Source organism: Pseudopodoces humilis, chromosome 7 (assembly GCF_049639895.1).
Source record: "Pseudopodoces humilis isolate 2021_Gansu_Grassland_sample_001 chromosome 7, ASM4963989v1, whole genome shotgun sequence".
Taxonomy (NCBI): domain Eukaryota; kingdom Metazoa; phylum Chordata; class Aves; order Passeriformes; family Paridae; genus Pseudopodoces; species Pseudopodoces humilis.
Window position 1 is genome coordinate 34,032,357 of NC_142206.1, and position 19,753 is coordinate 34,052,109.

A 19,753-nucleotide genomic window follows, 5' to 3' on the forward strand; every position below is an offset into this window, starting at 1 on the left:
CATGACAGCAAATCTCTTTCACTGCTAAGACTGTCATGAAACTGCTCACAATAAGGAACAACTTAGTCTGGAAAGATACTTAAAGAACACCTCAAAAATTATAAAGGATTAAGTGAACTCTAGGCATCTAACTCAGGAAGCTACAGTATTGCAAAATCAACATATTTAGACTGATGAAGTTTCAGCCGATGGTGGCACTTCACACATCCATTAGCTGCCTCTCCTTGCACATTCCTTTTGTTGAAATCATCACCACCAGAGAGTTACATTTCCTAGACTAATGTTAACCCAAGGCCTTCCATCACATCTGTAACACAACAGCTCATTATAGAGGTTCACAAACATGTTCCCTCCTTCTTCATCCCTGTCATCTCCTTTCCAACTGCTACACATCCTTTCATGTATATTGGTGCTGTGCTGACAGCCTGGGTTAAGAGCTCTCTTGAAAAAGAAGAGGGAACAGCTACTAAAAATACCCAAACAAAAAAAAACACCTTGAGATAATACACAGAAGATTACAGAAACAGTACTTCTGTGATTGTAATCTTGTAAGATAACATGCTTACAACTTAATGAATTCCTGTATCACACAAATGAAATGTTCTCTAGATAATTTCAATATTTTAATTATCATCCAGAAAGGACAACTAGATGATCTGAAAGACAAAACATACATAAAAAGTTGAACCTTTACTAGATTTCCAGCTTTGAAAACATGAATCTGAACTTATATCTGAACATCAACTTCTGAATTTATCTTTCAAAGATAACTTACTTCCCAACTTACATTTGATCCATAATATCTAGAAGTCTCACAGCCTGGACAGGAGGATTGCCATGGACTTTCACCTTCTTTTTACCAATCATGCAACATTAAGTGTCATTGTATTACCAAGGGACACAATTAATGGTTCCACCTTTATAGAAGTCTTATTCTGCCCTGAAAAGTAATACAGGTTTCCGAGTAAGAAGCAATCTCAAATTTAAACTGGTTACAGTACTTTCCCCTGTTCTCAGGTGGGCTAGGCAATTTCTTCTGACACATCTGGATCTTTTAATATCCATCAATACAAAAAATGGCCAGGAACAGATGTAAATACAAAAAGGCAGGCCAATATTGCATATTATGTTGATGCAAAAAGACTTCTACTTTAAAAATTCATCTAATCTGGCATTTTGTCCAAAGCATGTAAGACAGAAAAAGGAAAATACCCCAGTATATTATAACCGCTCTCCAAACCTCAATAAAACTATTCAGATTTGACCCCATACTTTTCAGTCTTCCTAATTTGCAACACATAAGCCCATAATATCAGTCATAGTAACATAGAATATTTTATATTGTAGCATGTTCTAATATAACCCTACTTTGTCACTTCATTGCTGCTGAACATTATTTACATCTGCACACAATTTTTGTGTGACTGAAATCTTGTACTTTTAAGGCCAAAAGAGGGAAAATTTATCTCAACTCTCATATGAAGAAAAAGCGTATTTTGTTTCTTCTAGTAGTTAAATAATACCTATAAGCCTGGGAGTTAAACAGATACTTGCAAGTTATTTCAACAATAATAAAGAACACCTTGTGCATCATAACATTATACTTTAAAAAAGATCCTACCAATTACAGACGATGTAGGAGGTAAAATGATCATCCTGACTGTTCAGCATCTTCATTAGCAAGGAACAAAACAAAATAAGCAACAGAGATAAATGTCTTCCTCTGCTCTCATCAGCCATGTCAGCTCCTTAGATTTGCTAGGTACGTTGTAGGACGGGAAAAAAATAAAAATCAACCTAGTAGGTAAAACCTCAGTTCTTGTTTTAGCCTTGAGTTTAACCTATTTTCCACCAAAAAAGCTAAAAAAGAAAGGTACACTGGATTGACTGACTGAAGAATGTGAGTGTATTTCAGATCCCTGCAATGATTACAGCCTGTGTAGCCATTCCAGAGGTGCACTGCTGGTTATCCAGGGTCTTGCAAACAAGACTGTCACCGCTGCACCCCTAAGAGGCTGTGAAGTCTACCTGCAGACCTGAGTAAATTCCCTGATTTCCAGACTGTTATAACTACGTGAAGGATAGTACTCTACTCACTAGCTGATTATGCTTGACATGTTTGCATGAGCTTTACTAACCACAATTTGTGAAAATCTTCTGAGAAACTGATGGAATAGAATTTCTTCACTTTTGCATCACTATCAAATATGAACTTTGTAGAGCAATCACAGTATCCAGGTACTCAACTGCCGACTAACTGTGAGCTGAAGTTCACAGTGAATGAAGTCCTATGGTCCTGGAAGGGGGATAAGGGAATCTGAAAGACCTTAATTTGTCTAAAGTGAAGCTAATAAAAACCTGTCCAGGCCAGCAATGATTCTCCAAACTGGCAGCCCTAAGTCAACACTGTAGAGAACTTTACACTTGGTACCTTCCTGCCCAAATCTATAACCAGTTTTAAAGCTTCATATTAGCAGGAGCCTTTAGAGGAGAAGGAAGGAGGGGAGAAAGCAACAGAAAGGATAGTGTTTATATATGTGTGCAAACTGAGGGTATGTACTGATAAGCAAAAACAGCACCCGACCAAGGTAGCAATTTTGTATCTTTGCCAAATGTAAATAAAAGCAAACATAGAAAAAAACCATTTGGTATTAGTGATGTGGAAGTAGAGAGGAACAGAAAATGTTATACAGATCCATCAACTATGTATCATTTTAATGAAGAAAAATATGCAATGCAATAAAGTCTACCATGAGTGAAGCTGATGTACATTCAATCTGTTTTGCATTTTATGAGTGAGTTTAAATACTGTGAAGAGAGAGACAGAAAATCAATAAATTACCTACTTAGAAAATTGCTGTTGTGCCACAGTGGGCATTCTGAAACAATCCTTTAGTGAGTAATTCTGAAAAATCCAACACTTTGACCTAAGACATCACCAAGACTACACACCAAGACTACACAAGACTACACGTGTTCTATTTCTTAATATTTTATATTAAACAATAATGCTAACCCATGAATATCAAAATATCAAGTAATTGCAACTAAATTCTGTGAGTTATTTTTCAAATGGCTTAAGTAGCCTGGAAGACATTTTTATCTTTATCTGCTATCTAGACAGATGATCTACAGTTCTGTATTTTAAATTTACCTCTTCAATATAAGAAAACTAAAGAGCTTAGAAACCTGGGTTAGGAGCAAGCTTTCATACATGTGTTCACTTGGAGACCAAATGAAAGATCCTAGATGCCTAAAAACTAGCTTTTTGTTTGAAGTCAAAGAAGAGTAGGGACTAACATTCTATTCCAGTGTGGATGCTGAATATATGTAATTAAGCTAGGATAGAATGACTTAAAATTGAGGAATGGAAAACCAAATTAGACAGAACTGAAATGGGCTATTTTATGCATCAGCATTGCCAGCAGACTTTAAAAAAAATCATTACGTACACAGAATTGAAATGGAGGAAAGAGATTAAAATAGAGTATTTTATTGTTTAGCAATAAAATACTTAATAGTATTTCTTTGTTGTAGATTTAGTTTTGCTGGATACAAAATTAAGTTTGTGTTAACAACCAGAAAAACTAAAATTAAATCTTTATTTCTTTATTCCTTTAACCAGGCTTCTGAATCTGGAAGTTCTACTCCAGGTGACCTGGAAAGGATTACATTTTATTACAATGTGGAACAAATGGATCACCTCCCAACATCCCAGCTGTGGAGCAACACTTTTTATCCTCTTTCCCTACTATTCCCAGAAAGTCTGGAGATGAAGAATGCAGCTTAACTCATGCTATTTGCCTTGTCCTTACACAGGTTTACAGTGGACTTTTTCAAACATTTAAATATGATTTCTCTATTTAGTTTTTAGAAGCCCTGGACTTCCAAAAAAATAGTCATATCCAAAGGTAATCTGAATTGTGAGAACATGGCAGGAGGAAAACACAGCTGATTTGTTCCACTGTAGCAGTGAATTCTGAGTTGCATGTTTTGAAAGGTTTACAATAATGCAATAAACCACTCAAAAACAAATGAAAACCAACAAAAAACTACAGCCTTTATACCATACTTACTACAAATTAAAACACAGCAATCAAATATTGCATTTGAACAATCAAGAAATATGTTAGTAAATAAGACTGTCCATACAAGGTCTTCTACTTTGTTATGCCAATATGGGAACTGTGAAAGAAAGAAAATGTTAAAATGCTTCAGAAGAAAAATGACCTATGCTATCAAAGTAGAAGAGGGCCATTATAGATGCTGAACTGATCCCATCTGTGTCAACATAAGAAGTTCAGAAGACTGAAAATGTCCACACTAACGAATTCCTGCTAGTCATGGAACATACTAAGTTTAGAATGATTTTTGGAATGGAGACAGTGCTGGACAACAAGTACTATGGAGTTTGTTTTAATATATAGTAATGCCATTGCCTTATGACTTTCATGGGGACTGGTAATGAAAAACATAACATACAGGATTTTCATACAGAAGATCAAGAAGTGATTATTTAGACAGATCCTTTCTGACAGACATTGTAAAGAATTAAAATTCAAAAAGGTAACAAAAGGATATATCTGCAGCAACTATACAGCAATTTATTAAGCACCATATAGCTCTGCTTATTTCAAATGAGCTAGTGGCTGTGTGATTCACAAATAAGATGAGGTCAACTATTCAGAGCAGTGTCATTAAGAAAAAGCTATTATTTAATACTTTATTTAAGTTTTCTGGTCTCAAGTAACCTGACAATTTATGCAAAATTCTCAAGTGTCTAAGAAGTTCAGAAATATTGAGGAATGGACCTGGGTTCATTCAGTTAAGTACGATCCATAGTGGTATTTTGAATAGTTATTACTATTGATGCACCACTTGCATTCACTTTCCAGACTTGGAAAAATGCTGCATTAAATGATGTAACAGTAAAACTAACATGGAAACATAAGAAACAGCAGGTTGCAGGAACACAAAAGAAAGATTTTAATTTTTGAAGCAGCTGGGAATTCAGGTGGTGGGTTTTTCCCTTTTACCAATGTGTCTATTAAACAAGGCTGCTTTTTTTCCTTCTTTAAAAAGAAGGAAAAGCAATTCTATTTTACATTTCTAACAGTTCTGAAGTCATTATGAACATGGACAATCACCTTTCCACAAAAGAGGTCAGCTACATTACAGGAAGTTTTACATAGGATGAAGAAATGTGCCTGTGCCTGATCTCGCTTGGTTACAACACAAAGGTGACCAGAAGACAGCTTTCTCCAATCAAGTAATACTCAGCAGTGCAAAACAGAACTGGTATCCATATCATTTTAAGCAAAAAACTGATGAATTCCAAAATGCAGTAAAATATGTAGTCAAACCAAAGCCTATGTTTTAACCATACACAAATTTATCTATGTAAGTATAAATACACTGAGTATGTGTAAATCAAGACTTGTACCTTTAGAAATCTATCAAAAATACTAAACTAAAGAAGCTAGACAAAACAGTGAAAGATATCTTAGTAAAAGAAATCAGGGTAAAACTGGCAGTGAATATGCTCTGCCACTATGATCATAAATTACATTCAAGATGAATTCCACCTCTGGGTAAGAAGCACCTGAAGAAGTACTTGAGGTGGGCTGACAGGACTGACAAACTCAGTGTGTCATAACCCAGGTGTACTAAGATCAGTTTGATGAGTAAAGAAGAAAAACAATCTTCAGCTTATTTATCATCAACTTTCTATAGGAAAGCACAGCAAATACCAGCTACCTGCAGAGACCATTGGAAACATGTTGCAAACTTTTTATCAATGTCATTATTTCATGAGTCCAAGCAGTTGTATTTTATCTTAACTGCACAGCTGGAGGATGTGATCCCTAGCGTTCATTCTCTGTAATGCAACATGGGAGCCAGCCTAGTTTTCCTTGTCGTAGGTAGGATTTTCATAGGTAAGGGGTTTTTTATTTTCTTTATACTTTATTTTTTTTTTTGTCATGATCTGATCTTAGTGCCAATAAATGTTAAAATTAAAAAAAAAAAAAAGTAAAAGCATGCTGTTATTTATAGTTTTCCAAGCCAACTACATTCACACACTTTGGGATTCTTCTAGGGTTCAATATCACCATAGAATTTGATGTCTCCACCTTCCTCCATCAACACAATTCATAAGTTTAGTCAAATTACCGAAATTAGGAATTACTTTTCCCTTTTACAGATTTCATTTGCCTGTCACCTAGGGCTGCTTTTTTTTCCTTCTTTAAAAGAAAGAAAAAAGCAGTTCTGTTTTACATTTCTAACAGTTCTGGAAAATATACAGAACAAGGATTAAGAGCTGAATGGACAGGTCACAAATGCCTTACAGAAAATCTTATCTTCTCCCATTAATGTTCTTAATTACTGGCATTGATGCCAGGACAGGTTGTTACTGTATAATGTGTATTAGTTATAGATTAAGAAAATACCTAACTAGGATCAATTTCATATTAACACAACCTTTACCTGCTTTCCAAACTGAAAAATGTATTTAAACATGTAAAATTTTAAATTCTAATCTAATATATTTATAAAATTAATGCTAACTTAAGTAAGCAATATTTTCAATAAGAATAAAGATTTAATGACAGTCTAACCAACCAGAAACTTTCAGAATCAATAACTATAACAAAGCACAGAACTATAGTCTGGCTCTGTAAAAATCAAAACCTAACAATTCAGTACAAAAAAAAAAAAGAAAAGAATCCCATTTCTATGGCAAACAGCAATGTTCTGCATCTTGAAGATAACACCTCACTTAGACCTTCAATCTTCAGAAAGTCAAGCAAATACATTGCTTAATGCTTTCTACATTGCCCTGTCTCAGAGTTATACAGATCAGAAAAAGGAACCAACCTTTATAATGATAAATGTCCCTTCTCAAGCTATGTATCTCTACAGATTTTGCAAGAACATAATGTACCTTTTTTTTTTTTTTTATAAGGTTCCCCTTTTAGAAGTTAATTTAGAGCTCTGATTATATGCCAAATTTCTATGGAAAAAGATCTCAACTATTCTTATCCATTCTAATCTCACTAATCTCAATACATGGCATTTATGTTTAAGATTACTAAAATACATATAGTTAAGTGAAACTGCAAAGCAGAATTAATCTTGACATGAATAGCAGGGCATAAAAGAAAGCACCTGAAATGGTGTCTGGCAGAAGAAAATTAGTTTCTAATATTTTAATCTCTAGAATGACAATAACAGCATTTGGTATACTCTGGCAAGAAATACCTAAATAAACTGCAAAACCAAATTGTTTCTGTATGGGAACACGGCTAAATTTGGTTGGTCATTTCAAATCAGCAAAACACCACCAAAATAACAGATATTGCAGATAATTCATATTTGTTGTTGAAATTTTTGGGGATCAAATTCATTTCCATCAGAGTTAATTTACAAGCAAATGTCTGCAAGAGTAGTATATTCAAATACACACTTTTTTTCAATGTCTATCAGGTAAGAACTGAAACGAACAACCAGCTACCAGGTTTTTGACAGGAGAGAGGGCAACAATTGCTTTTTTTCCCATCCTAATTGACAGAATCATAAAATGGCCTGGGTTAGAAGGGACATAAACATGATTTATTTCCAAACCCCCACCAGGGACAGGGATGCCACCCACTAGATCAGGATGCTTGGGGCAATTCCTAACACAAATTTTTGTTCATCTCCTTTAGTCAGTCATTAATCTTGCCCAGTACGGTAAACACCGCTATGTGCTTAGCAGGTCTCAAATGTGGTAAGCCAAGATGAGTAATAGGGTATGGGAAAAGTACTCATTACTATTCTTGCACTGGCATTTTCTTCTTGGAGGAAAAAAAGTGATTTATTAATAACTCCTGCAGGGTGTCCTACAGAAAAGGTTACAAAGGTAAAGATGTCATCATTTTGCATTTCCAAGAATATTTTGATTAATTCAGCAGAACAATTGTTAAATACCAATGAATATAGGTAGGACAAAGCTTAAAACCAAATGCATTTCTAATATGCATCTAAAGGTGGCAGCAAATGTTTGTTCTTTATTGTAAGCCCAGAGTTAATCTTTGAAGAGCTTCAAATGCTATATCTCAAAGTTCTATCCAGAAATGAGGTAAATGCATCCTCAATATCAGTTTAATGGTATATCAAGAATTTAGCTGTTCTAATGAACACAACCACTAAGTGATGTAATTTCTGCACACCAGCCACTCCCAACTTTGCTTTTTATATTAACTGATGTAAAAGCAATACATCCTGACTTACATGGCCACCAAATAACAACATAACACAAAGCTACTCCAAATTAGACTCATTCCAGAATCAGAACCTGTATGTTATACAGGTACATAAGGGGAAAATATTTCCTACCTCAGTCAAAAAAAGCCCTCTAGCCCCAAAGTCTGCCTTTCTTCTCCACCATAACATCCAGAATGCATGTAAGTTATGGAGAGGGCTCACCTAAATTCTGAACACAAGACTAACTTGAAACATTTAGTATTAGACACCAGAAGGAGGAATCTTGCTACAGTCTGCCTAAACTTGAATTTGTTCTCTGAATTAGCACCCACACCTTCACAGTCAGTTCTCAGTACTGCTGCATGTACTGATGTCATTGATCAAGTTATAGAAAACAGTCAAGCCTATTTAACTCTGCAGACTATACTTTCACAAAACATAAATAAAAATAAGGCAAAAAATGATTCTGAAGAAGGAGACTCAGTGGCAGGGCTGTGGTCTTTAGGGGGAAGTGTGTGTGTCTGTGTGTGTGTGTGAGAAAGAAAGGAGGTAAAAGGAGGAAGGCCATGAAGAAGGTCTGGAGTTCCACAGGAACACCCATATTTATTTGAAGCTAAGCTCCTAAGCACTTCCTGCAGAAACACAAGCAGCATGAATTTCACTTTCTTCACTCTTATCCTTTAGGAAGGAATAAGGTTCAGTAAGATAAGTAGGCTTCTAAACAAGCCCTTCAAGTTCTTTCATCTTCAGTTTCACTTAGGATAAAGTGCTCTTTGGTGGCAATTTTTTTTACTTTTGAAAATATGAATGAGCTACAGGATATACATTACACATATGAAGGGCATATCTGTATAATGACTTAAAAAAAAATATGGACCATAGTTTGCTTTTAAAAATTTTTGTAGAGTATTGGAAGTTAAACTGGCTAACCATCCAAAAGAACAAGTATTACCTTTCACATCCCCAGAAAGCTCACAAGAACATCACTTAAAATATTATGCTACCTTGGTTGAGGGGATGAAGTAAACAAGCCCCATTCTTGAAATGTGACCACACTAAGATTTAAGTATGATTTGAATATACTGCTTTGACTAGTTAGCAAAATACTCCAACCTAACAGTAACAACAAAAAAATCCAAGTTGCAAATTATCAATTGGATATAATAAATTTCAAGCTATATTCTCAGGTGTATGTTTTTTGATTTGCTTAGTCACATCTTACTTTCTGTAGTCAGAATGAATTTGAGCTTGACAACACATTTCAACATATTTTCCAGAAAATACCTCTTGGTATTTCAGGTTTTGGACTAAATGGGTTTTGATACAAACAGCTGGCTCAGGGATGCTGACACAGCAAGTCACTTCAATTTAGGGTCAACTATTACTTGGCTTACAGTTCTTGCAGTTCCTGTCAAATCTAAACCTACCCACAGGGAGTGTATCACACAGTGTGAGGAAAAGGTTGATAGTGTGAAGAACAGCAGAAGCACTGTGTATCCATGAGGAGATTTATTAGTTCCTATACAATGTCTCTATGCAGCACTGCATGTGTACGCACAGACACAGACTGGACCTGCGCCCACTCAGAATGACATGCAAGGAATATGGAAATGGTCACCAGCTGCTATCAGAGGAGTACAGAATATTCCCACTTTATCTAGAAAGTTGTCACAAGGAGAATGTGGGTGTGCTTCATGGGACATGGTAGGGTCTAGTGCTTGTTGAAAAAGTAGAAGTTAAGCATATATTTATGAATCTCAGTGGCAATTTTATTTCCACTGTGACAACACTTATTTAGGATAAAGTAAATAACTGGGACAATTGAATCAGGAGCTCAATTTTGGACAGGTCAAGCTTAGGAGAACAATACAAGTTCAAAGGCAAAATGTATTGTGGTTTATTAATAACAACTTACTTGCAGGAAGGATTGAAGTCAGAAACATTAGCAAATAGATAACCAACACGAGACTTCACATATGAAATAGAAAAACTGTAGAGTGTATCTTTGCACATTAATGCAGCTCCCTCCTCACCAACACACCGAAAAGAAAACTAAGGAAATCTTATAAATGTGGAAAAGGAAAGAATGACAGAAGACAAGGAATTCTGCGCATTTTTTTCTTAGTTCGTGAAGACACTAAGAGAAAATGATTGATTGGCAAAGCTATCAGTTTCAGTATCTGTTATAGGTTTCAGTAGCTAAAATGAAAGGAATGAAAAGGTAACAGAAGACTGAGAAGCGGTGCTTGTTGGAGAAATGCTGAAAAGCCTAGAAGTTTACTGCTAAGTTAGCATGTTCAGACCCATGATTTCAAGATGTCGTTAGGCTGCAAGCCTATCTGACCACTGAATAAATCACATGCAAATCATTTCATGTCCAACTGCAAAGTATTAAGCTTTGATTCACTTACCTCCCATAATTTTAGATTGGCAGTTAATAAATTCTGGCTTCTTGTCTGTAAGGTATCGCTGACAAGTGTGATGTAGAACCTGAAAAAATGTGCATTTTTCTGAAGCTGTGTTTGCTACCCATTGGTCAAATGCATTTTCAAACAGTAAATCAAATTCTGGGGAATCCTAGAAGAAAAAAAAACAAAAACCAGACTGTTATTCAAGTTCTAAAAATGATTTGGAGAAAGGTATTTTTTAAAATGCATTGTGTTGCAAAAAGCAGAAAGTTTATGCAACTATTAACCATCCTGGTATTACTGCATATTTTTGAATGAAAAAGACCAAACAGGCAGGAAGGTTTTTTCCCTACTGTTATTTTTAATGAGGAATAGTCAGCTATAACAAAAATATCTGAAAACAAAAATTTATATCAAAACATTAAAAGTCAAATTCTCATAAGAAACCTTTGCTATCTTCAGATATATATTTGTCTCTTCCATATTATGCAAGCATTCATACCTCTCAACACAAAATCTATGGACACATTATGTTATAGAAGATGTGGCTCTGCTCTCCATGCTCAACCAAACAAATAAGTAAAGTCCTAAGTAAATAACAAATCCTAGTTATTGCATTTAAGGCATTTTCACAAAGTGTTGCAAAAGACGCAGGATAATGTGAACAAAAGGCCACTCCCAGAACAAATCACAGTGCAGCTTTATAACAGATTTGTCTGTCAAATTAAAAGGATTTTATGCAAGAAGTTGTGCTATATATTTAATATTTTTGAAACACTGTTTTGCACTCTAATCTGGTAAATGTTCTTTTCTAACTGATGACACTGGGAATTCACAGGGAGATGAGTTTAAAAGAAACATTTCTAAGCTTAAGAGCTTGATAGGACTTTCAATCTGTTAGGTATACATAGCTGCATAGCAGATGCTGTAAAAGGGTCTAAAACTCTTATGCCTTACCTGTTTGTCATTTTGCTTGTTTTCATAGCTCCTTTACCCACAGAAAATATAATTCCACTCCCTGCATTTCACAGGACAGTGGCCAAGGGCGTCTTTAGGTAGTAACTAGACTTGGTACTTGGCACTTGGGTACTAACCAAGACTTGGGTAGTGACAGAATTTGGTGCACCATAGTAAAGACGCTTAGGTCAGAGCACAACTTTGAAGGAACCAAAGAAGTTATTCACAAAAAATATTTTGCTATATTTATTTATATTTATATAATTTTATATATTTATTTATATTTATATTTAGCTAAATATTTTGCTAAAAAGAACAGTAAATCACTTTGTGAGCACATAGTATGAGCCACATTTTTAACTTCTAATAATGCTGTTTTAGTTCTGGAGAATTGTATTCATAAGCCTAACACATTTTAGTACAACTTAATCTTGAGATAGCACAAGGTGGGCTGTATAGTCCAAATTAAAGGAATAATTCCACTAGTATTTAATATAGGGTTGATCTGTTTTATTTTAGGTAGTTTTTTGTTTAAATCAATGTTCACTCGCGATTTGAAGATAAAGGACTATATTTTCTAGCATAAGATGAGAAATCCTGAAATATCTGAGGAGAGGACTGTCCTAGAAAAAATGCAGGATTCACAAGATTTCACAAACTTGAATCTCAGCAACCTCTTCTGTACTTGCTTCTACCTATTGCTCTATCTCACAGCACACCTGCATGCCAAAGTAGACCCCAAGAGGCTTAAAGCTGAAGCAAACAAGGCTCATACTTTGCTCTTTACAAAGAAAAGAGAAAGAAGAAAAGTATGTAAAGACAAGAAGAAAAAATCCATATGAATGAGTTTTAGCCTCCTCCCATTAAAACTTACTTCACATATTCCACTTAAGTTATTTTTTGAGAATTTGAACTTAAACCTGTATCTTAGATTTTCAGATGCCTTTTGAATAGAAGAAACGCTTGGTTCACAAATCAGTGACCTAAGAGCTCAATTTTCACCTTCTAGAAAACTGTTCAAACTCACCCGATTAGGGTCTATACCATTGACCTGGCGAAGCTGCTCGAGCATCCACTGTGTTCTCCTGACAAATGACGTGGAGCCTTCAAATTGCTTCACCTTCGTAATAGATGCTTGAGCTGGTTTCTTGTTCGTCACTGAACATACAGAGAAACATATAACTGAAATGGGCTTTGTGATTCAGGAACATGCTGTTTACTTCACTTAGCAGTAGCTGTTTTGTTGGTGTATTTTCTACAGTGTCCCACGAAGCAAATACATGTCACCGATTCTGACAGTAGAATGTATTCTCTTTCCAGGACAACCTACACTGAAAAGCATATTCCTTATTGTCAGAATGGTGGTAAGATGCCAAACAAGCTGTCCAAGTTGGATATACTTCAGCCATTATCAACTTAAGTTACCAACATCCTGTAAAAAACCCCAGAATGACAACAAACGTCTTTCCATTCCATTCTTACAATCACAGAATCACAGAACAGCCTGGGTTGGAAGGGACCTTAAAGATCATCCAAGTTCCTATCTCCCTGACATGGTCAGGGACACCTGTCACTAGACCAGGTTGCTCCATCCAGTCTGTCCTAAACACCTCCAGTGACAGGGCATCAGCCACCTCTCCAGGCAATCTGTTCCAGTGCCCCACCACCCCCCCAGTAAAGATTTTTTTTTTTCTAATATCTAATCTAAATCTACTTTCTTCCACTGTGAAGCCATTTCCCTTTGTCCTATCACTACATGCTCTTGTAAAAAGTCCCCCTCCAGATCTCTTGTAGGCTCTCAGGTACTGGAAGGTTGCAATTAGGTCATTCCAAAACATTCTCTTCTTCAGGCTGAACAAATCCAATTCTCTCAGACTTTCCTCACAGGAGAAGTGCACCATCAATTCCCTTACTGTTCTTTTTTCCCCATTTTCCCCCTAAGCAAATTTCACTAATTTGCTTATGTTTCTCATATTCAGCACTGAGTATTAATAATTTCTTTCTCATCTTCTCAATTTAGGAAACAGAAGGGAAAAAAAAACCCAAACGTATGACCATGTAAGTATATTCACCTTATTAAAAAAAACCTGTTACTTTAGACTGAATTTCATCTTGCTTATCAAAAAAAATAAAATGTTTTTCCAGTCTTTTCACAACATGGCACATCTAGGTCATGCTTGTGTAACACGACCAACATTTGCAACGTTTGGTTGCCAGTCAAGAGACACAAGTCTCATATACAGGTAGTATATGCACCTACTCCACTGTAAATCCATCAATCCATCCATCCATCCAGACAATTGTCTGTGAAAAACACAGGTATAAGAATTAAGGGAAAGAGTTTGCTTGGCACCTCCCCTTCCAAATATTAAGGTATCACAAACAACAACCATGAATAAGAATGATATTACTTATTATAAACAAAAGGTATGTTAAAAACCACAAAGAAGATGACTTCTCTGATTTTGGAAAAAATTAAAAAAGGCAATATAATGCTCAAATTAGTGTATCATTAAGTCCAAATTGGGTTTTCAAAGAGTATTTAATAAGGGTAACTTTTCAACAGCAGGAAAACTGACTTTGTGCATTAGATGTTTCCTCTAAACAAATATTCTTTTAATCAGTATAACTCCATGGAAGTTCTATAAGCATCTTTTACACTTCCTGTAGTCAAATGTGTATTTTATTTACGTTACTTATCTGTTGCTGCACGTTAAGTCACTCCCAAACACATTTCCACTTTCTGTGAAGAAATAATTTGTATAATCATTGTATTGCATAATCTACTAAAGCTGATGTGTCATCTTTTTTTTTTTCCTACTTAAACTCTTTCCAAAAATAATTTTACCCATATGGTTTGCCAAATAAGAGTATTATTGGAAAAGTCGCTTTTCTCTGCTTTTACATGCAGGCAGTTAAAGAAAGCTTCTAAAATAATCAAGACTTAAACAGCAAGCTTGCTTATTTTTGTGCACTTCATTTGCCCAAATAACTAGGAAAAGTAAGAGGCTTCCCACTCTGAAAATGCATGCTGTGTGCACTTCTGTGCCCAGGGACTCAGTTAAACTGGAAGTCAATACTGATGTAATACCTTATCATTCCATGAAGTTATAAAGTTAATATTGGTTCTCTGAATGAAAATTTAAAAATGCACAGATCAGTGTCCTGATGTTAAAGGTACTTTAGAATAGATTAACAAAAGCAGATTAACATGAAAAGCTCTTTTGAATATCTCAGATTTAGATGTTTTCAGTTCTGTGAAAGTCCAAATACCCTTATGAGAACTAAACTTAATAAACAGAAAATTAATTCCAAGGAAATTTTAGTAGGGAAAAAAAAGAAAAAAAGAGATACTAGCATTCCACAAGGCAGATAATTGTTTTCAAGAAGCTGTCTTGGAATGGAAAGCACAGATGGACTCAGTATATTGATCAGCCTATTGACAAGAATGTAGGAAACAGTTTGCCAGAAATCTCATTGACCGTGGAAGCACTGAGAGCCAAACTGGTGCAGGTGAAGTAATAATTTAGAATCTTACATCAAATGGTACAGAACACAGAAGATCAATGTAGTATCAGAAAGGTAGCAGCAAAACTAGACCTAAATGACTACTGAAATGCAAAGGCTGCTATTACTAAGAAGTGAGATTAGTATTAAAGATTTATTGCTTACTCCATGGCCTAGGCATGCAAACGTAACACTCCCAATAAGCAGGGGTGTCACAAACCCCAGCTATACCTAAAGGGTATACACAGGTTCTGTTTCTACTTCAAATCCACACAGTACTGAGTGGGAAACAAACTCAAAAGCTGTACAAGTTTATGTGCCTATCTTCTCTAAATTTAATCTTTGTATGTATTCATGTCTTTTTTGTCAACTCCAGTGATTGCTTTGAAACTCTTTACAGCATTCTACTAGACCAAGTTTCAGATCGTCTACAAAGCAGTACTAATCAAAAGCTGTTCAACAGTGGCTCAGCTTTTGTGGCCTGTGGATTATTCTCTTTCCATGCAAAATGGGCAATGATCTACTGCTAAATGAGTTATGCATTAAAAAGAAAAAAAATTGTGCACACTATATGTTAGTCACACATAAAAATAACACTAGCAGCTCTGCAAAACAAAGGGTTTGACACTAGGAAGCACTAGACAGATTATGTGATCAAACACTTGTTTTCCCCCTCAGAGTCTCATGGATAACCAATCATGAAATTTCTAGTCTTAAACTTTAAGCAAGCTTCTTATTGTTCCACACGACATACATTCAAGTGCTCCTGAAAACAGTGGACATTACATCTTTCAAGGTGAGAACACCAATTTTACAGATGATACTTACACACTAAATGTCTAATGTCAGCATCTCCATAAACTGGGTCATTTGACATAACCAAAACCTACTTCTCCAAACTTCTCCATACAGCACTTTTAATAATCAATGAACAGCAGCTTTGTCTTCATTTGGAACCATTCGTGCTCTGTACTACAGTGAAAGATTCACATTACATTTCCAAACTTCATCAACTCCTGAAAATACCTATTAGTGATGAACTATAAAAGGCATCTTGATTAGATGATTGTTCCTGTATCATCAACCACGTAATTCTGGGAGAGGCCAAGAGGGCTACTCTTCTATGAAGGAACCTACAAGGATCTTGGGTATGTCATCACCTTAGGCAGAAACTCAGTCTTAAGCTAAATGATACAATCCTCTTGGGAAAACAGCAGTTCCTCCTTTACATCACACACTCATGATTACTGTGCACAGCCAAAGAGATCTTGGTTGCATTTCACCTTTTGTGTCTTAGTATTTTAGGGAACAGCTAGCATTTCTATAGCATTCAAAAACCCAGCCACTCATGAACCCACCAAACACGCTTTAAAGCCATCACTTATCCATGACAGCTCGACAGTGATATGGCAGCCACCGCAACTCTGAGAAATCCTTTGGCAGCCCAGAAAACCATCCTCACTAGCTGCTCATTATGTTGCTTAAAAAGCTAAAGCACTTCCCCAGCCACTGAGTGGGAGTTATCTTGCAAACATGTAAAAACTATTTTCTAAAAAAATGTGGAAGTAATTGCATACATCTAGAGACACTTGCTCATTGACAAATCATTTATGTATTTTTGCTAAGATCTTACATAATCATTATCTATCTTAATAAAAACCAATGTAAGTTATACTTCAATTTTAAGTGGGTTTTTTGCTTGCTTTGCCTTTTTTTAAAACTGTAACACCATGCCTTCAAAATAAGAAGCTGTAGCAGTGTGGACAAAATACGTGAGATAAATGATGACAAAATGATTTTTAATTTAAAATGATACACGAGATAAAAGATGATCTACTTCAATTCCTCCAACATAAGAAGCTTTTCACATTTCAAAATCTTACCCTCCCTGTTTTCTTCCCAAAGCAAAAAAATGAAGACTAGGCAGGGGAAAGGACACTAAATAACACATCCCCATAACCCTTATGATAGTAGAAGTTTGTATTACTCTGTTCTACAAGGTTGAAAGGTAGTTCAAGCTACTACTGTTCAGGTGACATGGTCCAACAAGCAACTTCCAGATTTTCCTAGAGTAACTTTCCTACAACCAGAAAAATTGTAGAAGCTGAGAACTAAGATGGAACAAACAGGTGCATTCTGACTTAGTGAGGAATAAGATCCAGATACATGAAACTTAGCATATCATATGAATTTTAGGAAAACTACTTCCAGTCTGCTTTCCATGATGGTTGTGAGCTTTGCTACCTATCAATACCAGCTTTGAGTTTGGGCACCAAAACTTGTAGTGTTTCACGTTCTCAGAACAGTTTCAACTAATACTGATTTAATGTGAAGCCTGAATTAATTCTAGAACTTTGAGCCTTCCCACTGCGATTGTCCAACTATTACCTACTGCACACCTGCCACACTTCTTAGACCTCTATTTTCTATATTACAAAGGGATGCTCTGAGAAGACGGTGGTAAAACGAACTCAAGACCTATGTTGCCACTTCCAGGATTAATTTTTTTTTAGGTACAGGGAGAAGAAAGGATACGTTTGCAGAAAAAGACAGCTAGCCTCACTGAAAATAAACAAGACCAGCTAAAACTGGGGCAGGTTTAAATTCCCGCTTGCTGGTCAAGTCTTGCCAGGTGTCAAAATGCTCATAAGTCGAGGCCTGACTTCTCAGAATGACATCTCCTATTTTTTGCCCATATTTCCTCTTTCCTTCATTTGATAGTGCTGCTTTCTCACCATCTGGAATGTAAGGAGCTGAAAGCAGGGAAAAGCAGCACAGTCCCACCTTCTTCACTTGCCAAATAGGACACGAGGATGTAAGTGGCCCTAAATACACAGCAGTGTAACCAAACATTAATTCTTTCTGTTTCTTTAGGCACAGCATAATGTTTTGACATCAACTTGGAAAAAAGAGAAGCTTTCAGATACAAAAGAGGCAAACTACTCCTAAGTCTAAACACATAGTGGTTTTCCCACAGCCCTTTCCAACAGTTCAAATAACAGTATGCATCATCTGTCTGCTTAAATCAGCTGCACTCCATCACTGCCCATAACAAATTGCCAGCCTCATGCTTCAGGACAAAAATGTATAGAAATGCTGCTCTCTTAATTAACATATATTCATACAATGTTCAAAATGTAGTTTTATATAAGTAATAAATTTTCTTTCAACATGCAAGTTATCTTTATCTGTTGAATAGTAAAAGTAAAATCAAGTATTAAAAGAATTGGTTAACCTGGAAATTCAGGTTAATATATGTATTGTATCTTCCCAAGATAAAGGACTAGACAAAAAAGTGTTCTGGTGACTTTAAATGTAACAAAACAAAACAACCAAACAGAAAAACAAAAAAATTTTAGTAGTGCTTTGAGTTGCAATGAAAAAGTACTTTTTTTTTATTCATGTGTATGACACCATGAAGTGTTATGTGCCTGAAGTGAGCACCTATTTGCCTTCCAACATAACTGTATTAACAAAAAAATGCTGCTTAGAAGCAGAATATCTTGCCTTTTGTTTTTTCCCCAGAGATATTTCTTTTTCACAGAACCATGTAAATATTTATCCTCAAAACCAGATTTTGGCTATTCAAGCACCTGAAGCCCCCATCATCCACATCCGTTACAGAAGACTCATCTTTCTTTTCTATCAAAATTTTAAAGATAGAAATATATAAAATTTTCAGTTTTAAATTGACATCTTGTTTAAATTATTCTTCAAATACAACAGCCATATAGTTTAAGTTACTGATATCAAGCCAACTGCTTTTCCTAGTGGCAGTTATATAGACAAATGTAGGCAACAGTGGCAAGAATGGCAGACTTCATTTTGTCACCAGAGAGAGAGCTTCTGCTTAACTGCAAATATCTGGAAAGGAATCTTATTAAACACATTTTCACTTCCAGAATGATGACTGAACTTCCAGGTTTTGTTTGAATTGCCTTTTACTACTTTATATTGCAACGCAGCCAACTTTCAAAACTTTTCCCACCTCCTTTTTCCTGCACACAGTCACATTTGAGGACACAAGATTTTTCTACTCAAAACCAGCAGATCTATTGTGTGTATGTTTTTAGTTAAAACCTAGTTGAGAGGACAGGATGGTGCTCAGGCAGATCTACTGAGGCAGGGTTACTGTAAGGAAAGGTAACACATATTCCAGCCAGGTCCCAGGGAAGAATGACAAATTTCTCACAACCCAGACACCAAAATCTTCATTAGGGACCTCTCAATTAGAATAGAGCTCGTGCTGATCCCGACCTAGAGCATTTTATATTAGTAGTTCACCTTGTCCTGGCACAATAGAGGTTTGTCTCTTAATTGGAGAATATTTGGTGATTGAGAATTTCGGTTCACTCTATTTGTCTGGATCATTCATACCTTCAATCTTTTTTGCTCTCTTTTCCTTAAAAGGAAGGCAGCATCCTACAGAGACTTTGCTGAACACAATACTTTAAAATCACCTTGTAAGCATTTATGCTCACTGCAGAAAATCTCACTTCAATTTAGCTTAAAAATCAAGGTTCAAGATACAGACCATAGTGAATATGTGCGTGGGTTGTCCTTTTATCACATTCTGGTCATTTCAGCACCTGAAACTGTGAGGAACCAATTAAAATCAGTTCCACAAAAGTACTTGT

The 19,753-nt window shown here is 35.7% G+C and overlaps 1 protein-coding gene across 7 annotated transcripts in view; it reads right to left on the minus strand.

The window, feature by feature from the left end:
• The window catches only part of STXBP6 (syntaxin binding protein 6), a 99,165-nt gene that overhangs the window by 13,206 nt on the left and 66,206 nt on the right, over positions 1 to 19,753 (minus strand). For 5 of the 7 annotated variants that reach the window (XM_005520321.3, XM_088058321.1, XM_088058318.1 and 2 more), the window contains exons 3-4: positions 12,637 to 12,767; positions 10,656 to 10,821 (exon numbers count right to left, since the gene is read on the minus strand). In XM_005520321.3, coding sequence (XP_005520378.1) covers positions 10,656 to 10,821; positions 12,637 to 12,767 — 297 coding nt within the window. Of the gene's footprint in view, positions 1 to 10,655; positions 10,822 to 12,636; positions 12,941 to 19,753 lie in introns of all 7 variants that reach the window. The other 2 variants (XM_088058322.1, XM_088058323.1) reach the window with 2 other exon arrangements.